General features: G+C 40.9%; 1 protein-coding gene across 3 annotated transcripts; it reads right to left on the reverse strand.

The window, feature by feature from the left end:
* Positions 1-1,819: 1,819 nt before the first annotated feature.
* On the reverse strand, positions 1,820-23,583 carry enpp1 (ectonucleotide pyrophosphatase/phosphodiesterase 1). 3 transcript variants are annotated; one of them, XM_029496238.1, is made up of 23 exons: positions 23,366-23,583; positions 19,983-20,055; positions 16,463-16,523; positions 14,768-14,865; positions 14,606-14,685; positions 13,720-13,839; positions 12,805-12,914; positions 12,646-12,711; positions 12,479-12,551; positions 11,959-12,067; positions 11,059-11,190; positions 10,917-10,948; positions 10,651-10,778; positions 9,829-9,898; positions 8,616-8,703; positions 8,084-8,268; positions 7,396-7,435; positions 7,151-7,311; positions 5,824-5,959; positions 5,198-5,272; positions 4,133-4,265; positions 3,265-3,409; positions 1,820-3,136 (listed from the first exon to the last, which is right to left on the reverse strand). In XM_029496238.1, the coding sequence occupies exons 1-23, from the start codon at positions 23,492-23,494 to the stop codon at positions 2,984-2,986; spliced, it is 2,397 nt and encodes a 798-aa protein (XP_029352098.1). In that variant the 5' UTR covers positions 23,495-23,583; the 3' UTR covers positions 1,820-2,983. The 3 variants fall into 3 exon arrangements, with proteins under 3 accessions (XP_029352098.1, XP_029352100.1, XP_029352099.1); XM_029496240.1 differs by lacking the exon at positions 16,463-16,523 and having other exon boundaries at positions 23,366-23,429; XM_029496239.1 differs by lacking the exons at positions 16,463-16,523; positions 19,983-20,055.
* Between the last annotated feature and the right edge of the window lie 424 nt (positions 23,584-24,007).

Raw genomic sequence — 24,007 nt, forward strand, 5'->3', positions numbered from 1 at the left:
CATTTGAACGAAAAGCACTATTTCATTTGAGCAATGTTTTAAGCTCCCTCAAGTTACGTACATGTCATCATCTTCCTCTCCTCTGCCAGTGAAAAAGCAGTCATGCCAGGAAAAGCAGTGATGCTTTGTTGATAGTTGTGCTGCTGAACACGCCAAATGCCAACCATTGCATTATTAATGACAGTGGGCTGGTTCCTTTTTTTTATTATTATTATTTTTTTGAAGGTCAGTGGGCATAACTGTAGTAAATATTATTCTAAATAAGAGTCCATTATATAAAAAAAGCGTAACAAAAACAAGAGGCTGTAAATAAAGATGTCTGTTTTTAAAAATGAAGCATTTCAATCTGTAGAATATTTAAATGTTAAAGAAATTTTTTCCATGCTTTCGTTCGTTCGGGAGATAAGATCCAGAGCTGGCAGCGGGCTGGACACAACACTCAGCTGCCATTAGGCCTCATGGCTCAGAGGGACCGGGCCGATTTCTCCCCCCTGCTGATGTGCGTCATGTACAAAGGGATTCTTGGCAACATCAGTAAGACTAGCTGTGAAATATGCTGCTGAGGAACACCGTGATGCAAGAAGCATTTCCTCATGCTGGTCAGAGATTTGAGGCATCATCTGATGACTAACAGCGTAGCAGCGTATCAGTCTGATAGGAGCACAGTCACTTCACACACTTACGATGCAAAGTACCATAATGATTCAAGCTTCCATGGTTTAGTGGCGAGTTTGAGTTAATATCCGAGAAAGGAGGGCAGAAACCAACATCAGCCCACCACAGCAGTGACAGTAAGACAGCTGACTAATTTTCTCAGGACCCAAATATGGTGTCTGAATGGCATGTGAAAGACCTCAACAGTCAAGGTCTCTGGCCTGTTTCCCATCCAGAGCAGGGTTTCCCGGAAGACCCTGCATGAATGGCTGCATATATCAAATCCATATAAGCCACTGCAGCCACGTCAAGTGAAAACCCACAAACTATCACGACACCATTCACAGGCTAACACACACCACACTATCCTGTTACGCAAGCTGTGGGTCTTTTATTTTAGTAACAGTGGCCTGTTTCTGCCAGGCCAGATGAAGTCACACAAACCCTGCTATGAACTGCACACTGAGTTTGTGCTGGTTTCTGTGTGATTTCCAGCAGATCCGTTTGTTCTCTGTTAAATTGGAGAAACAAGGAAACTCATTTGGACTATTACACTCCAAGACTCCTGCCTTAAAACATTCAAACATGAAAGTTGGTATAATTTCTTATCCCATGTATGACTTTATAAATGCACAATGCCAATACTTCTTCGCATTCACATAAACATCCAGTGCCTGAAAATATGAGCTGCTATTGCAAAACATTACTCAACAGCACTGCTTCGTTGCTACATCTCAGCCAACAGGTCTGAAAATGAATGTGTGAATCAAGCACATCTTACAACAGTCCAAAAGAAAAAGAGAAAAAAAAAAGAAGCAAAAAGCAGGCTCTGGTTTGAAACATGAAAACTAGGCCACTGAAACAATGAGTGCAGTGCAAAAAGCTGCACAGTCTTACCTCCAAGCTCGATGCATTGCCTGTTTGGTCAGTTTAAGGAAACTGCTGCTGCTTGCGCTGAGCAGAACATTGAGAACTTGTGTTTCCTTCCTTGTCGTATTCACACATGCTGTTGCAGTCTGACGACGACCAACGGAGCAAGTGCTGCTTGATAATATCTCTGATTTTGCTTTGCATCTGAAAGATGATCTGTACATGCAGAACGTCTCAGCTTGCTGCACATATCAGGATGGAACGGCTTATAAAGAATTACATTGGAGCCACTCAGTCCATTTAGAAGAGCTTTTATATGAAGTTAAGACTTCCCATTGTGAAATTTTGCATTCCCATGTTCCCCAAATGATTTGGAAACTGAGTTAGAAACTGGTTGAGGAGTGGGAAAAAAAAGATGTTGATCCTACAAATTAACCACAATGCACATTTGCACTTGGACAGACAGATGAACATACAAACCTTAGATGCAAAGTTCAGCCACAGAGCGTCACTCTGACATCATGAAGAGATACAGAACGACTATGAAAGAACTACAGAGACACAAACAAACACAGAGGAGAAATGACAAGAGAGAGACACAAAAGCACACAAAGTGCAATCAGCCATGAGGAGGTACAGAAAAAAATTCATTGGGTCCAACCAAAAATACACACAACAAACAAATGACAACATTACATGTCTGTACTCAAGGTCCAATTTATCACATAAGTCACACACGCACGCACGCGCACACACTCACACACACACACCGATTATCTTAATATGTCAATGTCATTGCTGAAAACAAAATTTACAAAATATGAAAAACATTGGTCCTGTATAAAGACAATAACAACCAATGAAACAGTGTCAAGATTTGACATGTAAAAAGTGTTTCTCTTCTTTTTTTTTTTTTTTTTTTTTTTTAATTCACACATTGAGTGTTTCTCTCGCAGCTGCAGCCACTTCCCTGGATGTTTGGCAGGACAAAAAACAAAAAAAACAAACAAGAAATAAATGCTTCCTGGACGTCACCAATAAAAGCATCTGTATAAAAGTTCCTTTGAACGATAGATGTTTGCTTCTCCCTTTTTGTTTTAGCTTTTGCTTTCCCATCAGAGGAAATCATTCAACAGATGTGATGTTGTCTTTGGTTCATTTATAAAAACACCCACTGACTTTTCTCTGTGGCTGTCTTTAAAAAAAGCACCATCAAAAACATGGCATGGCTTTTAAACTGCGAGTAATCAATTACTACAAATTTTTTTTTTTGGATACAAAGTTTTCTTTTTCTAAAAAAGATTGGCTGGGCGGTGGTATTAATGTGGAAATCTTTAGGACCGAGGCGCCTGTTAAACCCAGTGAGAGGAGACGGTGTCTACATGGATCAGGGTCTACCGTGCAGACCAGCATGGCTTCCTTTGGAAATTCAAAACTTCATTTGTTTTTGTCACTCATTTTAAGCTGTGTGTAGAAATGTCTTGAGCTGTAGTGTCTCTTCCACAGATAACCTGTTGTGGTAGAAGCTCAGTCCAGTCAGGAGCTCGATGTCTCGAACCCTGGCGGTGTGAAAGTGTAGCCAATCCTCCACCCACATCAGGTCCGGCCCGGTCTGAGGAGATTAACAAATTAAGAGCAAAAGCAAAATGAAATCAGCTAATCATGCTGTTTTTCTTCAATTGTAGAATTTGCCAGCAGGTTCCTGCTGACGTGGGCTGACGTAGTTGTGGTGACACTCACAGCACAGCTCTCTGTGTGGTCCGGTCTGTGGGGCAGTATGAAGGACCGGGCCTGCAGTGGGCCCTGGCAATTAACAGGGCTAAAGGTCGCGTTGCCACAGCTGGTAAGAATCACGAAGAAATGTGTCGGGATGGGAGCCTCATCTCTGGAGGGACAGCATATCACAGTGTTCAACAAGCAGTTTCCCCATTTCTGGAAACCCCTCATTTCAACTTATGATGTGGGAAGAGAAAAACAAGAAATACTTTCATTTCTAAAACCTAAGTAGGCTTAAGAAATGAAGTATAGAATCATAGAGACTTTTCAAGCTAATTAAAACTACTCAAACTTTGGTAAAAAAATATTCAGGAATGGTGTCTTCAGTACCTTGAAAGAATTAGAGCAGACAATACAGATATATTATGGCCCAATTTAACTCATAAAATAATTGTGTCTCGGAAATTTACTGAACTCCAAGCTATTAGAGGAAGGCTTCAGATCTGGAGAAATTGAGACTTTCAACATATGGTTTTAGGTTTTTTTTTTTTTTTTTTTTTTTAAAAAGGTCCTCACGAAAACCCCCCCCCCCCCATTTCCAAATGTGAGTGTGTATTAGCTTGTGTATGCGTTTAACGTCATGATGGAAGCCTTTAAATCTGCAGTTAAAAGAGAGGAAGTATTCGTAAACTGAAACCAAGAGTGATTCATTATCAACCACAATTTACTACAGAGAGACAAACCATTTCTCGAACCCGCAGAGCCTTTCCCGGGGTGAGTTTTTTAAAAGGACAGTAGATGCTGGACTGTATTTACAGAATAAGTCTAAATTTATTACTGATTGATTAGAATAAGGCCAGTCAACTATTTTATCCAATAGTTTATGTTTTACCGTGATTCTTTTGGGATGGCATCAACGTTTCCATCAAAGTCTTTATCAAATATCGGCCCGCTCATGATGTTCACTCCGTTGAGCTGTTGTGAATATTTTGGAAGCAGGACATTATGGAAATGGGTCCAAACATCTATGGTTGGAAAGGAAACACAAAACAGCTGTTAGCACTCCAACAATGCACCACAACTGATGATGATGGGGCTCAAGCATTCCAGCCAACCATGGATGGAAATGAACAAATAAAAGGAAAATACATTTTTCGTGGTGCAGGAAAAGCAAAGTGCCACCAGAGGGCAGCATCTGTTAGCTGATGAATATTTATGCTTCCAACATTCACAAGCTTCATCATTAGGAGGTTGACAAAACGCCTTCGAAGTGCTGCGTAGTGCTGAGAGTTGCAGGTAGATACACACTCTTATGGGATTTTAGGCCGGATTAAGGAAAATGTGAATGAGCAACAGCACAATCATCAAGAGAGTGTATCAACATTTATCTCAGTCGAAATCATCACCAACAACGATCATCCACCTAGATTTAATCTACTGTGTCTGCGCACAGTTTGGCAAATCCGCTTAAATTAAACAACCTTTAAACTGATTCTTATAATGAAGAAAACTCTGTCTGCACTGGGATGGGAGCAGGATTAACTCTGGCTACGTTCCTCTGGCTAAACATTTAATTGTGCTTTACAGAAATTGCTTAACCAAATTAAAGTACAGCAGTCCCATATAATCACAGCAGTCAGATTTTCGGACTACTATTATATATATTTTTTGACCAACTGACCTAAAATATAGCCTGTTTTTCAAAAATCAGCTTTGAAAATTATAATATTGAGCAATAAAAAAAGCCAACTGAGCAGGCTCATGGAAAACTTGAGCATTTAACAATTCCACAGAACAAAGAGTGGCGTCATGTCCAGATGAAATCCAGAGCATCTCCTCTGTTTACTCATTTATTGGCTCAAAAACTTGTTCGTTCCCTGGAATTAATATTAACTCATGCCTCACCAGGACGCACATTTGCATCTCAACCACCATCGACAGACAAAAATGGACTCACCCTTAAATGCAGGGAACATTGGTGCCATATTGGTTGTGATTAGAGAGTCAGTCTCAGGTCCGTTAACTCTCAGGGCTGCGAAATGAGAGGAAAAAAGTTCAGCTTGTACATGGATGAAAACACAGATGGCATGTTGTAGAAGTCAGAGTTTAACTGTATAAACAAGCAATAGAGATGAATTAGCTATAACTTGGCATGTTTATGTGGGAAAGATGGTTAGGGCACTTTATTTTAACCCTTATTAAAAAAAAAAAAAACACGGAGGGAAAAGGTCCAATTGCAAACCGTTTGACGTTATTCTTAGATTTACTTGTGAACTGGTTCATTTTGGAAGTTAATAATAATTTCATTGACTAATGTTTGCAGCGCTACAGACCAAGATAAAATGTGGAATATTGGTCAGTCTGGTGAACTGTGAGTTCTTCTTCTTTTGCAGCTACCTGTAACCTCAATTTCCCTCCCAATACATCTACAGCGTCTCCATAATGGTGGAAGGGACACTTTCTCTGTCGCAAACATAGAGATGCCTTTTTACATGAGAACAACAACTAAACAACTTAAATTCAACACCCAGCTGGGGACGAAGAGCTGTGACCCCCCCCCAACACACACACACACACACTCACAGGGGGGATGTAGCAGGCCATAGGACAGATCCGAGTTGTTTCTATAGCGAAGACACAGCTGGCTGGCGGCCGGTGGGATGCGGACATCAGCACGAACACACGCCTCTAACTCTGGGCTCAACAGTTGGACTCTGGTCTGAGAGAGAGGATCAGTCAGCAGTGGACAGTGTGGAGCTGGACTTCAGACCAGCACTCTGGGAGTTGTGTGAGGTCACTTGGTCGAATTTGGCTTCACTTGTGTATGTGGGTCAGCAGGGCCCATGAACTCTGCTCTAACAACAATAATCTCATCTCACTCCCTTTGACAATAAAACATTACTTATTTCAGTATAAAATAAGGTAATTGAATTGAGTAAAACTGAGAAAGGACAAAAAAAAAAAAAAACCAACAGGGCAAAGGTGAAACCTCTGGGAAAACCGCATTCAAAATCCTTCAAAACATTTTGTCTGAAACAGGTTTTAGAGGAGCTTGACGAGCCATTTGGCCATCGTGAGATTATAACACACCCTCAGATCAGCCTGGGGAGATCTGAGAGTGCAGTTAATCACTACTGGAAACATGGTTACACCACCAGAGACTGGAGCTCCTGGTGATACTGATTGATTCTGAGCTCACATATATACATATAATATAAATTACAGATTGGTTAAAAACGACCACATTAGTTCTCTCTCTTATTACATTTAGACAGAAATGCAGCATTGGAAATTAGGCATAAAAACATCAATTAAATTAGAAACACATTAAAACATCCTGCATGTACAAGAAAGGTAACACAAGCTTGGGCAGATGAGCTGTACAGTCACTCGCTTAACACAAACAAGCAAACAAGCTTGAAGCAAGCTCTGTATGGAGATGTTATCTCCCACCAGCTGCGAAACGGATGGATGTGGGTGATTAAGTGGGATGAGCACAACACTGTATATTATAACACTAAACAAACATAAACCATACCTCTGCCAAGCCTAAATCAATACAGTGCAAGCCATATTTAGCTTGTACTTTTCTTGAATAGAGCTTGAATTAAAACAGAATCCATCCTCGCTTGGTCTGTTGTTCTGACAGCAAAAGTACAACAGTGTCAGCTCTCCAGGGAATGTATCACTCTCCCTGAGGTCATGATTTACACAAAGTTAACCGCATAATGAAAAAGACAAGAGTTGTCTGAGCCAACATGAGCACAGAGGATGAGTAACAGCTGGTTGGAGAAACGTTTCAGATCCCAAACAACCTCATCCAACCCGCTGCCAAACCCGAACCACAGAGGAAATATAACTGGGACAGCTCAACTGAACCTAGTATGATTAGAGAAAGCAGCAGGCTCACCAGAGGTTGGAGGGTGTACGACACCCAAAGGGGCATGAGGTGGTCTTTGCTGTATCCGTTGAGGTAGTCAGAGTGGTAGAGGACACAAAAGGTGGCACCTGCTTGGACGACCCGAGGGGTGTCGAAAGGCTGGTGGAGGCGGCGCAAGCTGACCTGAGTGCCTGAGGGGAAGACCTATGAATGTCACACTGACATTTGTCTATAACACAATCACAGACGCAAAGGAGACTCAAAATGTTCCTCACTGGTATCGGTCGTCACGAGATGTCTGTTCATATCTCTCTGCTGAAAAAGAAACACCAGCACAATATTAGCACAGCCCCTGAATATATATGCCACTCAATACAGACTTCTGTTCACTGTAAATTGTTTATATGTATATATTTACAGTAGTATCTCCTTATTTTACAGATAAAACTCTGTAAGCCATAAAAAGCAAAGAAAATATAAACAGTAGATTGAGAGTTTATTTGAAGTAGTGATGCTAATTCTCTTGAGCAGTAAAAATAGATGTTTTTCTTTCCTTCTAGTGCAGACTCTTGTCTAAAGGAGGGGGGGGGGGGGGCTCAAGGCATTGCGGCCCAATAGTATGTGAAAGACAACATGATTTCTAGGTGTGTATTAACTTGTCTGGGCTTCAAAGGGTTAATACACTTTTACTTATTTTCATGAGTCCCCACTCCCCCCCAAAAAATGTTCCACTCTTCCTTCCACTCGCCCCTCTATTAGCGATCTTTCCTGAGCTGCTCCACTATCCTGAAGCTGATTATTTCCACACGTATGTTTAACGGTCGGCGAGATGTTCTTTCCTCAAATGATCCGGTGATTGTGGTCAATGCTCGCTTTTCAAAGCTAACTGGTATTTGAGATGTTCTTCAACCAACACAGAGATCCCTGTGTTGGCGGCGTGGCCGATTATTCTTTGTCACATACCGCTGCCTTGGTTTGGGAAGCACAGGAGCACTGCAGGTCGTCCGTAAGGGCCGGGTCGTTGGGCCCACACGGAGTTTCGTGGGAGAGCTGCGCTGGGTGAACTGGAAGGTGGACCGGTCTTTTCAGGAGGTGGTTCAGACTGCCGTGAGTCCCGTTGTTTGGAGCGGGCGGAATGTCAAGAAGATCTGGAGGAGGGAAGAAAAGAAGGGATGGGATTTCATGGAGACGTTTTACAACCTTTTGTTTCATTCATCGACTTAATGATGCAGCAAAAGACGCAGCTTTACATCGTACTCAGCTGACGTATCTAACAAGACACGTTACTCCAATTTCCAACTTTTCAAACAAAGGAAATGAGGAAATCTCCGCTGGTGGCTTTTATTGCGAGTCCCTGTAAATCCTCACGCCTTATGAGGCAAGCACTCACTCATTTCCTTCTCATGCCTTTCTGAGTCATTAACGCCCTTCAGCGCACACAGATTTTTCGCCACATTGTGTGTAGGTGTGTGTTGGTGCATGTTCAAGCACTTACCGCACATGACATTGTATAGTTCAATGTTCTCAAAAGGTGGGACGACGGTGTTGCTTTTAAATCCTGGACCATAGCCAATGAAAATTGCCTGAAAAGAAAATCAAATACATTTGAATGTAGTGAGGGAGGAAAGTATTCAAACCTTCATTTCAACTGTAAATAAGAAGTCAAACACTCAAAGGCTTCCCTCGAATCCATCATGGGTAAATATTTGAAATGAACTAAAGAGGTAAAATTACTCTGAATAACTCTGAAGTTAAGCATATATATTCTAGGAAATGTATTGCCTGGGTGGGACTACTGAGATATTTGCAGGTGAGTACACTGAGTGTTTCAAAAACAATTTCTCTTTTTTCCGCTCTGCTGCGGGCAAAGTGAGTTCACTTTTCTTGACTCAGACATTTATCTTGATTCCAGCTAATTATACCAAGTAATTCCAGAGTAAACCACATCCTGAATACACACAGAGACAGAGCTTTAGTGATGACTCGCATGAAGTTGGTGGACAGAAAGTGCACACACAAACTTAGTCCAAAGGTGTGATTGTGTTGGCGGAGAGCAACTTAGGAAGTGTAACTACTACACTTGAGCTGGACAACAATATTTGTCTTATTTGTGTACTTAAAATGTTTTTCCTCCTCTACTATAAAAAACAAATACAGATTAGAAACAAATATTACTCATTCTTAAAATTACTGCTGCATCCATGATCTTGTAATCGGCCAACCAAAACCAGCACAAGATAAAGGAAACATATGGAACTGGGATTTGTGTAGAACCGGTCTGCCACAAAAAATTAGAAAAAAGACAGATCAAATCTGCTCAAAATAAACAAAATCTTGTGCAAGATAACAAGCAAAACTAACTGTTTAGAAAGTATTTAAAGAGTAAAATAATCATGAATCCTTGTGGAGTAAGAGATGGTTCCCCTTTCGCTGCATTTGATCTGGATTATTTCAGAAATATTTTTTGCTTTGGGACATTCTGAAAGAAGAAAGTTTAAACTGCAACTGTCCTGATGTCCTAGATATGAAAAGTGTAAATGTTGAAGTAAAATGCAATTTTGTGCCCATTTTGCGCCTCAGTTACGTTGAAGCTGAATCCTGAACACATCTGACTCATGACTTATTACACGTTTCTTTTGTCTTTCGCTACCTAAGCCAGGTTTGGTGATAAACACTCTACAAACACACACATCCTTCCTCCATCTGACCTGCATGTTGGTGAAGATGTTGTCTGAGCCGTGGAAACCACCTGTGCAGTACTTGACCTCCTTTTGGTTACTGGGGAGATCAAATGAAAATAAATAAATAAATCAAATAAATCAAAATAAAAACGTAATAAAGCAAAAAGTCAATGATACTGATATATGACAATGACTGACATGTGCGTCTATTTATTATCTGTTATGCTGATGAATTCAATTTTGTTAGAAGCTATTTGTAAAAACTTCAACATTGTGAACATTATTGGGAAATTATGAATAATTGATCGACTCAATTTTCACCATGGATATTCAAATAAAGCCAAATATGCCCCAAAATAAATGAATAAATAAAAACAACAACAGTATATTATCATGTTACTGGCAGTCTTTTGGTCGGCCTTTATTCTGACATAGATCACTAAAAGCCTGTATTTTAAAACTTTGCTACGATTATTTTCATTATAGAATGAAAAGAATCTCCTTTAACGGGTTCGTAACAATACAAATCCATGACCCTTTTGCATTTAACAAATTGCTCTCTTTCCAGTCTTTCTTCCATGCTGTAATATTGCAGTGGCAAAGGATAATCCTGGTTTATCACAGCTTCAATCTCATTTCTGAGGATTTGGCTTTCCTTTCTACAGTTTTTTTTACAGGCTTTTTTATTAAACACAGTGGTGTTACAGTTGTGTTGCATTTCAGCAGCTCTTTCTGTATTTTTTTTCTGTCAACAGTGATGATGAAAAAACTAATACATCTCGAATCCACCAGTTTTATAGTCAAAAAAAAAAAAAGAAAAAGAAAACTGCACACTGGCCTTTGACTTACAGTGCTGCCTGCCAGCCCTCTTTCATATAGAGATGTCCTCTTTCTATGCGTTTGTTGTTGGCAAAGTGCATCCTTTTGGGGAGGTTTTCTTTGAGGTACGGCCTCATTGGCTGGTTAGGGACCCTGCACTTCAGATCACACACAGAAGAGGAGAATCAACATGCTGCAGAGCGAGGAATGGGTTTGTTTGACGTGAAGCTAAGCAAGCAGATAATTTTTCATTCTTCTTATCTATACAAGGGCCACAGTTAGAATACTTCGCATACCGACAGGTTCTTCACGAGGCCATCGTAATCAACTGAGGAAAGACAGACAGGATGAGATGAGTCAGACTGGTTACATACAAACTGGCACTGAGTGATGCCGCAACAGCGGAGCTCAAGCTGGATATTATCAACAGGAACTCACAGGAGAAGTAATTCTCAGGAAGGCGAGACGGTCTGATCCGAGCAGCAGGACCTTGGATGACCATGAAGGCATGAGTGTCTTCCTGATAGGTTGACACATAGAATGCCTTGTCACAGGAAGCCACCTCCATGCCTAAAAACATAAATGCGTCCAAATTATTTATTTATTTGTCTATTTTTTTTTACTCATGCTGATGTTGCTCAACTTCTTTCTGAAGACTATAAAGTTAGGGTTCTCATTGAAGCCATTTCCCAACTGTTAAAATTTACAACACATGGAAATTTTCGTTTGTGCACAAACGTTTGCAATCATTGGCTGGTGCATTACAAACATTGCAGACAAATATCTTCCATTTGCTCTCCTGGAAATGATGCCTTTGATCAATTCGGCCACTGCCTAGTGCTGCCACGCCTCAATCTCAAACTTAGCAAATTACAAGCCTAAACATCAGGTCTCCAGATGTCAGTTGGGTTTACAGACAGAAAGTCTCTACGCAAAATGTCCTCCAAATACAAAACTGAGAGGCTCCTTCTTTTTAATCAGTTAGCCCTTTGGCATGGTCCTCTAGTTTCTCCTGCAACAGGTGAAGTGACTCAGCCAAGTTAAACAAATGGAGCTGACGTGAAGCCGCTAAAGTTGACTTCGGTGGCACACAGACTCCGAAACGATGTCTTGGTACTGTGATACCACACAGATTTGGGGAAGGAGCGGTTTTAGAAAACTAAAGAAAAAGACAATAAATAAGGAAAAAAAAAAAGACATTTGTTGCTTAAAAATCTGGATTCTCTCTCCACTCTTTAAGGAATTGTGTGTTTATTTAATTTCAGCCTCTAAAGTTTTTTAGATTAGTTTCTTTTGCAGTATTCAGGAAACTGTATCACAACCATGCGGTCACCTCACCGTGGTCAGATACAATCATCAGGTTGACACAGCTTTGCAGCTTTCGCTCTGTCAGGCCGTCCATCAGCATACCCAGAATCCTGTCCACATTCTCCAAGGCCTGAATGACCTAAACAGCAAATGCAGTTAATGTGTCACTGCTCCAGGAGAACAATGTCCACAAATACCTCACCTTCCTTCTGTAAAAACAACTTATATAGAAATAAATTATTGACAGATAGCAAATGATTTTTTTTTAAACCAACTTAATGGTCTTGTCTAGCTTATTCAGCTGATTTTTTTTTTTTTCTTTTTTACATCTTCAACCCCCGAAGACGAAGAAAAAAGAGAAACCTGTCATCACCTCACCAAGAGTGATTACAACAAAGAAAACTTCAGAGACTGGATGTGTCAGACGGCTGTCCCAACAAATTCATTCATACTTTCACTTGCTCAGTCTGGTCTGTTGTTTTATTAGGCAATTGTCTTATATATACTACTAGATCACAGTTGCAGGTTTAATGTTTATTGAATGACTAACCTGTTTGCTTCCTGGCCCGTAACGATGTCCTGCTGAGTCAGGTTCATCCAGATATAACGTGTAGAAGTCAGGTCTTAAAATTACAAAGGTGGGCAAAACAGTTCAAAGATTGTTCGCACACAAATTGTAATTTGTAAGGATGAAAAATGCAATAAAAAAGATAACACCTTTCTTCCTGAGGTAAGCTGAGCAAGTCAAACAGCTTCGTCAGTCTTTTCTCAAATGAAAAGCTCCTGTGCAGCAAAAAGGCACCATGTTATTTATAAATACATCAATACAGCACTGTGTTATGCCACAAAATTCTTTGTTATGAAAACTGCACTTACTTGTCATATTTCTTGTAGAAATTTGGGAAGCTTCCATTGATGGCCACATCTGAACCCGGCCAGAAAACGGTCCCTGTTTTCAACTTGTTATGCATGGCAGTGATCCAGATCTGAGGAGGGGAGATAAGGCGGAAAAAAAATTAAAAAGAGGCGCAGGAAATGGAAAGAGGTGAGAGGAGAAGAAAGGAAGGAACTGATTGGAGCTCATTATTAATTCAGACAGACTCAACCCTAGACGAGTAGCAAACTAATTTATCACACGGTTTAGCCCATAAGAAGAAAAGCCCAGGAAGGTCTGATGGAAATGAACTGCGTATTTTTATGCTAAATCAATAGCTAGTAGACTGATCAGACGTGCTTAATTTATGCAGCATGCTTCTCAACATATTTTGGCAGATGCATTTAGTTGTAATGGATCAAGTGTCATTACGCTGGAATGCATTTCCACACCATAAATCTCTCTGCAGGGATCATCTACTCCCTCCATCATACAGACCGCTGCATGGTGTTTTTTTCCTGGAGGAGCGGTCTGTCACACGGCAGAAAAGTGATTTTTAAGGGGCCTCCCATCTAAAATGAAACCGCAAACCATCTAAACAAGTACAGCTGGCAGGTCCCACACGCTGTCAGCACAGACTGAATTCCTGATTATATCATTCATTATGGGGAGAGACGATTCTCTGCTCTTGTGTTGTTTATAGACAGCAAATTACAGCATGGTCTGACAGCCAAAAATCAAATTTCCTACGCAGGATCAGGGTGTGTTGTTTTCACAAGCTTACATTGGCATAGACTATCAGATTGTTCCGGAAACTGCCCTACTATGGCCACTTTTCTTTTCTTTTTTTAAACAAAGACTGGTCCAAACCGTCTTTATCGCTTTAAAAGACTTGTTGTTTGCACAGATTCACTTACTGGCTCTCCTTGGTACCATTTTGGGTTGAATTTCTCTTCCGTTTTCAAGCTGAAGAGAACATTTTGGGTCACATCGTACATCTTGTTGTCCACAATGCCGTGAGACTCGGGATAAAGACCCTGCAGGAAGCGACAAAGTTAATACAAAACAGAGCCTGGAGGTGAGGAGGCTTTTATCTGTCGCTGCACAGATTTACAGAGATAAACTCCTCTTTGGAGCTTCCCAACCTAAATATTACTGGCAACTGTAGCAGTTTATTTTAATTGCAGGGTCTGTTTTTAGCCAACAGAGGTGAAGTCCTCTCTGTAAGCCCCCTCCCCCCCAAGTTTGTGCTATGGTTCATTCCACAAGAACATGTAAGTTATTAGGCCTCCATGAAGTCAAAGTGGCTACACGATCATGTGGAAAAGCCTCTGCATATACGAGTTAAGCATTAAACCATAACCTACTAACGGCTAAAGCATCATGATAACTCGAGTGCACTACTTTAGTTGAGTTTTGCTAAGTATTTATAGCCACAGACCTCGACAGTCTCAGTTACTAGTTATTTTTAGGTTAGTTAAAAACTGATAGATGATATTAGGAACATAGAAATACTACGTTAAAGCAATGATCATTAACTCGACATCGAAATGGCAAAAAAAAAAACAAAAACAATTTAACTATCAATACAAAAGTACACACAAACATAATGGAAAATAGGCCCATTCATCTGGCATGCAGAGATTTTTGCTTTGACTTTTCATTGTGAAGGAGCATTTTTGCATCGTTGCATTGCACAATACATCTGTTCTTCCACCATTAGCAAAACAAGTTGGACATTCTGGCCCATTATAGTCAATGAATCAACCTGTGGCTCCATGAACACACCAGAGATAAACTTACAGTGACAATGCTGTAGTGGTTTGGGAAGGTCTTGGTGGGATAAACGGGCCTCATGTGTGGCGTTGTGGTTCCAGCATTTCCTGCAACACAGAAATGTTCAGTCACACTAAGATGTGGTGCAAACTATGAAAAGCTGTGGAGGCAGCAGTGTTGGTGACTTACGTAACTTGTTGAGGATAGGAATGTGGCTGGCGTGATCTTTCAAATACTCAGCTCTGAACCCGTCCAAGGAGATTAGGATGAGAGGGGACCTGGAGAAACTGAGCAGAAAGACAGAGGGGGAAGAGTGACGCTTTTATGGGACAGTCAGGTTTGCCCGAGAGAAGAATGAGCAGAATGAGCAGGAGACACGACTGCGGTGGCGCAAGTTCATTTCGTACAGTACGTCTGTGTGGGAGGGAACACAAAGCAGCTTTTTGTCTTGGCCTGAAAGTGGACGAAGAAATGGATCTTAAAAAAAAACAAAAAAAACAACAGACTCCAAAAAGAAGAGAGGAGGAGGAAGGGAGTGTTAGACTTTGACAAATCAAAGACTCAGTTTTGACAGAATCACCAGATTTCTGAACCCAGCCCTTTTCGTGGGAGAACTATCTGAATCACATCTTTTCATCCACCCTTTGTTCTTGATGCAACACACATAGGAAATTGCAACAGTATCATGAAACATCCCCCAGGAACAGACAAGAGGTAGAACATAAATGAATGAATGAATGAATGATCATAGAAATGACTGATGTTAAATGAGAACCTTTTTCAAAATAAGTAAGAACAATAAAGCATCGAATTCAGTACCACTCTAGAAGAAGCAGCATTTTGTCCACAGATATCTAATTATACTAGAAAAAAAATTCCAATTCATAAACTATTTCACCAAATATTTCATTCATAGATCCAAGTTATGTCTATTTATTCATTTGTATTTAAATGAAGAATTACAAATGGGAGTGATTAATAGTTATGGCACTCTATTTAGAAATAGATTAATGAATGCAAACAAAGATGAATTTACACACTCACTTAAAAAAAAAAAAAAAAAATCAATTAACGGAATTTCAGAAAGTGAAATTTTAATCACAAATCCTTTTTTTTTTCCTATCTTAGTCTTTTGTGTTTTCATTTACAATTCATGTGACTGATTTGTCTGCATATTGTCTGTATACTTTAGAAATGAACAAACAAAGACATTTGCAGTCAGCATTTTCCACTGGAGCGTCTTCTTTGCAAATAGAGAACAAACCTCAATAGAAAATAAAAATGTGGTTTACCATCAGAAACAATATGAACCAACCCAAGAGAGTAAATGACACAAATATAGACAACATTCATTTCTTTAAATATACTTTAAAACCAAAAATAGCTTCATTTGGAGTCATTTGTGTTCTTTTCCATGGTCTAATGTGTGTGCGTCAGGGGTTACACTGTTGAAAAAAAAAACAAAACACATGACCACACTTACACACACCAACATGAGCCTGATTACTCAGAGTCATTAGCCTATTTCCCATACAGAAACTTACTATGGTTCCCCAAACCAAAACGGTTGTAAAAACAGGACCTGTGTTTGGGTTGTTTATGTGTTTCCAAAAAAAGAATAAGATGGTAAGACTGAATTGCCAGACAGTGACAAAAACCTCCTTAAGTTTTCTCTGAAGTCAGTTTTATTTCCATCAGGAACTGCTGACTGGCGGCAACTCAGGATAACTGTGGTCAACGCAACCAAATAGCTTTATTTTGAAGTGAAAAACACGCTGCATGATATCATCAAAGAGGGGGATGAGAGCTTGTGTCAGAGGGCATTCAAACAATCTTCTTTAAAACATTATTGTTTCCATGATAACAGCGAAAATATTTCATTACCCAGATGGACACAGCAGCGGTTGAGTTTCCTGGATGGGCTCCACCAGCCATTTCTCCCCTTCTGCAGGAAAACAGGAGTCTTGTTAGTGAATAAAGATAATAATGCTTCTCCGCGCTAATGTGACTTTAAGGCAGTAATAATGTAAACAAACACCACTTTAAAAAGAAAAATAAAACCTTCCTCACGTCGGGACAGAAAATTTTAAAACTCCAATGTCGCTTGTGTTGATGAAGTGGTAAAGAACAGGAATCTGCAGCTCCTATCATCTCTTTGGAGCTTTACATTTTGTTTCAGCTCAGCTCAGAAGAAGCCCCTCTGCTCCCACCGTTTTTGTTTTTAATCAAGAAGAAGCAGCCGTTTCATTGGTGCATGAAAGTTCAAGGGTTGAAACAGACACAGAAATCACTGAGCGCTGTTCTGCCTTCACTGAAAATCACATTTTCAGGGCCATTACTGTTAACATTACGCACATTAAATAGGGTTGCTGTTTATCTGACTGCAAGTTCAAAGGCAGCGAATGTGTCTCTGTTATCCACATGTCCATAAAATGACCAAAGATGGAGACAGGCTGAAGGTTTTCGGAGTCCTCCCTAAGTATGAGCCCCATGGCTGGGCTGTATAAAAGGCACACATGGACATTTGGTGCCAAACGCTACACGAACAAGTAGATAACACTCAACTATCAGATCCTCATATCAGAGCTTGGGCTGGACTGCTTGTGTTCACTCACAATGGAAACCATTTGAACTTTGTTCGAAAAACAGATTTATTTACAGAGCTGTGATTGTTTTGTGTGTGACCAGCCTCATGCTTGTGCGAAGTCAAGGCCCACACACGTACTAAATATGAGACAGTAAAAGTGAAATAAAGGGGAATTAATTATTCCACTACAGATATCAGCAGAAAAAAATGCTATTAACAACACTGGGTTTGTGACCATCATAAAGCATTACTCACTATATTTATAGTTACACCACCACCTGAAACTAATTCATCTGGTCTTTTTTTTTATGCTTTACAGCTGATAAAAAATAAGCCAAATTCAAGCATCTCCTTCTACTGTGTCTGTAAAAAAAAAAAAAAAAAGCCTTTATAAATATTCCGCTATGTTTACAAGCTGTACCTATTTTGGAGCGAGAGCACACAATTTTGCTGGCTGTTTGCCAAACCTGGCAACCAACAGCAAGAATCAGCACATATGTGGAAGTCCCACTGGAAGGTCATGGGCTGTATATCGGTCAGACACAAGCCAATGACCTAGGTCTGAATTGTGCCAAATGAAACACAGTTATGTGGGCAGAACTGCGTTGCTGCTGGGCAAATAGTGCACAGTAGGTGTATCAGATCTTTTTCCACTGAAAATGATAATGATGAGAGAGCATCAGAAGAAGAACTGAAGGCTGAACTTTACAAAAAATGTTCCACAGAGCTGTGTTAGCAGGCTGGTGACAACTCTCCCTGGGTACATCACTACAAGTGACCTCTATTATATGAGACACAGTCGTGTGATCCATTCAAATTGAAAAAACAAACAAACAGAGAAATAGATAATGTGAACGGACCAGACACTTCACCGGGGACGTTTTGGGCTTCATTGTAATGTTCACTTTTATGTTACAATGAAGTTCCATTTAAAAATAAATCTTGGTGCGTTTGTCTGGCACTGTTGAAATGAGGTCAGGCAAAGTTGACACGACAAGCAACACAAAGGGAGAAAATCTGCTATTAAGCTCTTCGAGGGTTTGGAGCTAACTGAGACTTTCCCACAGAGAAGGTAGCTCCAACCAGGAAACTTTGGACCACCTCTTTCACCTTCCAAGCAGCTGCCTTTCCAACACATCTGTCAAGTCTGTTACTGACTGGACACATGACAGAGGGAGTCTTAGCGTGTCGGTGAGAAAGCCCCTCCTCACTGCCTCTCCAGGCCAGCAGTTGTGGCTTGGATCGAACACGGGGATGCTCCGTCTCAGGAGACAAGTTGCTGTGGTCTGTAATCCACAGGAAAACCCGCTCTAAGCATTCTGCTCTGCAGATTGCCGGGCTCTAGGAAGAAGTCAAGCCCTGGGTTATTTTTGTTTCTTTTAATCTGTTTCCAAAGACCTTACCAACAAAGCAGCACTGTGAAACATGCAGAGGTTCCAGCAGAGTTGCATAGATGTGAGTAAAGCCAAGTCTGGGTGAGTTTAAAAACTCTAAATCTATTATTCCCATATGTCTTTCATGCTAGCTGCGGAGGGAATATAAGTTAAAGGAGAAATGCCGCAGCAGAGAGAGAGAGCACCCCACCCAGGCTCAGGAGAGCTGGCCACACTCACCACGGCTGCCACCAAAATGGAAGAGGGGTGTTTTGGCATGGTGGTTTGCAACAAAGCGCACACTGACGCCACTGCTCATGTCTAACCAGAGGGAGTCTGTAGCTGAAGCAAAGATGGCAAACTCCGGGGGAACATTCCTGTCTCACTGAACTGTGCATTTATGACATATTTTACACCGGGCAGAAAATTCAGTGCACTCCGGGCTGAGAGAGACAAATCCTGCTCACTTTGATTCACACTTCTCTCTGTAGTAGCTGGATGGTAACTTGAGCCGCCTTCACTGCCGCTCTAAATACTCCCACTTAGAGTCTCAGGGGGAGCAGCCGTGGGACATCGGCAGGCTGTACATTAGCTACATTTACACTTCCAGAGAGTCCGGACATTAGGTGCACAACCTCACAGAGGCAGCACGCAGGCAGACACAAGTTTCGGTGTGCGTTTTCCCCAGCTTTTATTGAATACGCTAAAATGTAATGTGAGATGGTTATTTCTGTCCGTGTCTCTCAGCTGCAGCCACAGTATTTTGATTCTCCAGCAACAGTTTGTTGTCCATAAATAGGCTGTTGCATCATAATCCCTTTTTCCTTCTGTTTTTTTTTTTTCATAATGACTTTCTTTCTGTGGAAGATAAGCCCAGTGAATTCATTCATATGTGGGAGACTGAAGATAGGAACTTTGAGGACATGCACTTAACGCTCAACTTGACTGGGACATTTTATGATTTAAGGCATCCTATGAACACCACTCGTCTAACGGTGGCTATGCTGAACACGTCAACAAAGACACGTGCAAGCTGATGACATGTTTCATAGTCCCATCGATTGGTTTGCACAGCAGGCTAACGGTTTCTGTGAGAAACAGAGATCTAAACATTTCTCTGATTGTATCTTCATCAAGGAAATAAATAGCATAGAAATAAAACTGAGGGGGAGAAAAGCCTGCAGCTTGGCCCGTCTGGACTGAGTGGTCACCTCCTCCTTCCCTAGAGAACCACTACACTTGGATAATGCGTGGACTCTTTGTTGATCTAATTTATTTGAGATAAAAACAACAGCCAAACTCAAACAAGCACTCCCTGAAAAAGCCCTTCTCCTCATATTGCTGCTCACTGCGGCGACTGAGACCACACTGTTGTTGTAAAATGAAGACAAAGATAAACTGAACTGCGAAATGAAGGTTGTAGTTAACTAACAGTGGAGCCCACCTTTCCCAGCACTGCGGTTCCTCAGCGATAACGCCACAGCCAGGATGACCACCAGCAGACACAGCAGAAAAACCTGAAGAGCCAAATGTCAGAAGATTACTGAAGATAAATTACATACAACAAACATCCCTTCAAGTGTTTGGAGCAATTGGCTCTGGTGAAGAGACGGTAAAGAAAAATACATCTTTAAGTTTTAATGCCAGTGATGAGTTAAAAGGATGAAATTAAATTTCAACAAGTAGATATTGTGGAGAAAAAAAACCCTTTAATTTAAAAGTTAATCTACTGATTCTCCCGACATACTTTAGTGAGAGCTCCATGCCTCTATAACTAAAAAAAAAAAAAACAACAACCACCCTTCTCTCCCTGAGAGAAGCCATTAATCAGGACTTTCAGCAGAACCATAAAGATTTATCTTTCAGTCAATAGAACAGACAGTGTGGTGCAGCTACACTCCAGAAAGACAGTTTGTCATCCACAGCAGGAGCTTTGGCTCTATAGATGGCAATGTTGGATGGTTACGCCGCTTTAGGACTAAAATATCTCAGCAACTGTTTGTAATTTTGCTGGACAGATGTCTACGGTGCAGGTCAGGGTTTTCAAAGATCCACCAAAGTATTTCAATAAATGGACCCAAAATTCTGACAGTCTTTACGGGAATTAAGACTCACAGAGCTGCTACCTGGCTGAAGACTCTTTGTCATTAAAGTTTCAAACCTGTTTTTTTCTCCTGAGTGAAAAATGAAGTAATTAGTTAGTTAATTGCAGTTTTAAACAATTAAAACTTCATTTAAATACAGAAAGTATGCACAGAGGTTTCAAATATCACTTTACACAGACACTGGGTTGGTCAGCATTTTGTCATTGTTGCTTATTTTTAAGCCCCCGCAGCAGCTATCATGAGTTCTTTAATTATAAAAGGAGCTTGAGAGCTGGTTTGAAACCTTGAGTTAAAGATCTAAGAGTTAGTTAGAGATCTAATCTGTCAATTCATTACAGATAGTTTGTATTTGTTTTTTTAACCACATTGTGATGCATCACCTGCAGGCCATTTAATCCTGGTAACAACTGTTTGAGCTGAAACTTATACTGCTCTAACTGCAGGACACCGACGTCCACCGCTGAAAGCAACAATTCAAGAGTGAGTCTCTAGAACGGCATACATATTGTATAGTTTTCCTCTCTATCGTAGCTTTCCACTTCTGGAAGAATCCCATTTCCTCTGACATTTCAAAAGATTTTAGTACTATCTCAATGTAATGAAGTCAAAAGGACTGTCCATATCTCCTTGCCAACCTTTTCTAATTAAGATTAACCTGTTTCAGTGCGTTCTGAAAAACTGAGACTGAAATGTATCTGACATTAATCCAATAAATAAAGCTGATTCTTTTGAAACTCTAAAACATTTTGATCTAGTGTCAGTTTATATAATCCCCGCGCTCTTTTCATTCATTTATTTCAACTATTCCCAAATCCAACATTGTCAAAGAGTGGGGTTCAGTCTCAAAAGCAAAAGGAGGTGTGGGAATCATCCGAAATAACCACCCATTTAATCCATTTAGTGTGAATCACATTCACAAGACCTGGAATTCCTGAGAGGTATGAAAATACTGTACGTGGCTACAGTATGTGTGCACGGTGTCTGGATACAGCATGCGCACTCGTTTTTTTCCAGCTATAGGTGGGTGAGAGACAGCCAGAGAGGGAGGGAGCAAGACCTGGCTCCTGGGGAAAGCCTTTAGATGTGGTTTTTGTGGGCTGTGAAAGTAAACAGTCTGTCTGGTGGAAACCTACTCGTCTGACTCTGAAAACACACTATTGTCTATACAGTAAAGATGTGATTAGCCCATTGGAAGTTGGGAAGCAGTAAATGAGGATATCACGAATTAAGCTCCTGATTATGTAAAAGTCATAAACACCAACAGCCGTTTTTCGTACAACCACTACGAAATGTATAGAAGCTCTTATGTTACAGGACAGAACATATAACTGTCTTCACTTGAGCGCATGTTGATCTAATCAATGCCAAGCAGACAGCAGTTGGAAATGCTGCTTCCTGTTTAACTGGTGTTTGCAAAAGAATGGTTTGAAAGATGTGTACACTGCCTCGGGATGGCAGGATTTTCCCCATCAGCAGAGTTTATAGTTCACCGATGAGGCAAACAATCTCAATTTATGTATCTGACCAATTCGCTTGACTGTAAAAGAAAAAAACAACAAACTGTTCAGACAAAAAAAAAAACATGGTCACATCCACTTCCATGAAAACATACAGCAACATTTTCCCATGCAATTCTTCACATAATGGTTTGTGCCTTCATGTAAATCCCACAAATGTATTCCAGATTTCACCGTCATCCACAATTTGCGTGGTTAGTCTAAATGCCACTTCGAACTGTGAACAATATAGGCTGGTGTTCCTTTCTGAGACCTCAAGTCTCTGCTGAGAATACACTTGTGGACCAACTAGAAGTAAATAATCCTTCAAATGCTCCAACAGAGTGTCAGTCAGGTCACAAAGTAGGTAGAAGTAATTGAAAGTTGTCAGGATTAACAGCATAAAGAGGATGAGCTTGGTAAGTTAAAGTCTCATGGTGACTGATTGTCTGACTCTAAGAACGCGCTCCGGCTAAAGGTGTTTTTTGTTTGTTCAACATGAGATTGATCAGTTGTGACAATGTGTTGCTGTTGTTGCTCATACACTGCAGCCAGTTTACAGTTTGTGGGCTTTGGTGGTTGTTTGTACAAAGATTGTGCTCCAGGACGAAGCCATCCTGATATTTCACTGTCTCATTCAGCTTTATATCCACAGCTGTAAATCAATGCCACCTGCATGGGCGCTTCCTGGCTCGTGTCACTTTGCATTTGAGTGAAAACATGTAGTTTCCACTTTCACACCGTTGGTCTCAGCTATGTGTCAGCTGTGGACTCAGCGCTGAGCGAAAGCAGAGGAGAAATGGACACAGTGGTTTTTGATTCTTCAACATCATGATGACTTCAACTGATTGTGGTCATTCTCACAACAAACTACTTTGTCTGTAAAATGTCAAGCTAAATTTTAAAAATACAAAAAGGCAACCATAACTTCTTAGAACACAAAGTGATACCTGCAAATTTCTTGTTTGGGCAGGCTAAAAGCCCAAAACAGACATTTTATTTCGTTTCCAATTATATTTCACAAAAAAAAAATCCCAACAACGGAGGAGCTGGAGTGTGTTGTGCAGCTTTCCACAGTGAAGTGAGAATTTTACTGGAATATTTTAAGTTCAAATGACATAAAAGTGCTAAAAGTGGATTTTAAAAGGGTGTGAAGGAAAGCTGTGGGTGTGAGGGGTTAGGTGGGGAGATAAAGGGACAGGGTAGGTGAGTGTTTTCAGACATACCCCACAAATGACTCTACACTGCCTCTTCTTTGTCCGTCCACTGCTTCTCCTCTGACTCTCCAGCTCGGCACTCCTAAATAAAGTCGCTGCCTGTTCATTCTGCCGCTCCTCTCCTTTGCCTACTTCCATGGTGGTGGTGGACGAAAATGACTCCTGCCACTGTGTTTTTCCTTCAGCTGCACAGGGCTCCCCCGGTGAGGAATAAACCCAAGCTGAGATATGACCCTCCGCTGGGTGCGAGTCCAAGCGCCGCCTCGTTTCTCAGAGCCGCAGATTGATCCAAAGGCAGGAAGGAGGCGGAGGACCCCCACACTGGGCCAGGGGACACTTCCCAGGACGACCTGCCCATTCACAAACAAATATCATTTCTAATGTCAAAGTCACATCCACAAACTCACCTCTCATTTTCCAACTACGCACATTTCTCAAAGGTGTGTATCAGGTTTACACTCTCAGACAAACAAGAGCAAACTTTAAAACCCGGCCAGCTTTTGGCCTGAAGTCATTTTCTGCTGCTCAGGTGACTGAGAGCTGCTGCCATCTGTAGGCTGTGCAGCAGTACTGCAGAAGGACACAGGTAGAGATGTGTGTCTGTTTGTTGTTGTTGCCACAAAGACAATCCCATTGCATTTTTTCTCAGGT

Source organism: Echeneis naucrates, chromosome 24, assembly GCF_900963305.1.
Source record: "Echeneis naucrates chromosome 24, fEcheNa1.1, whole genome shotgun sequence".
NCBI lineage: Eukaryota > Metazoa > Chordata > Actinopteri > Carangiformes > Echeneidae > Echeneis > Echeneis naucrates.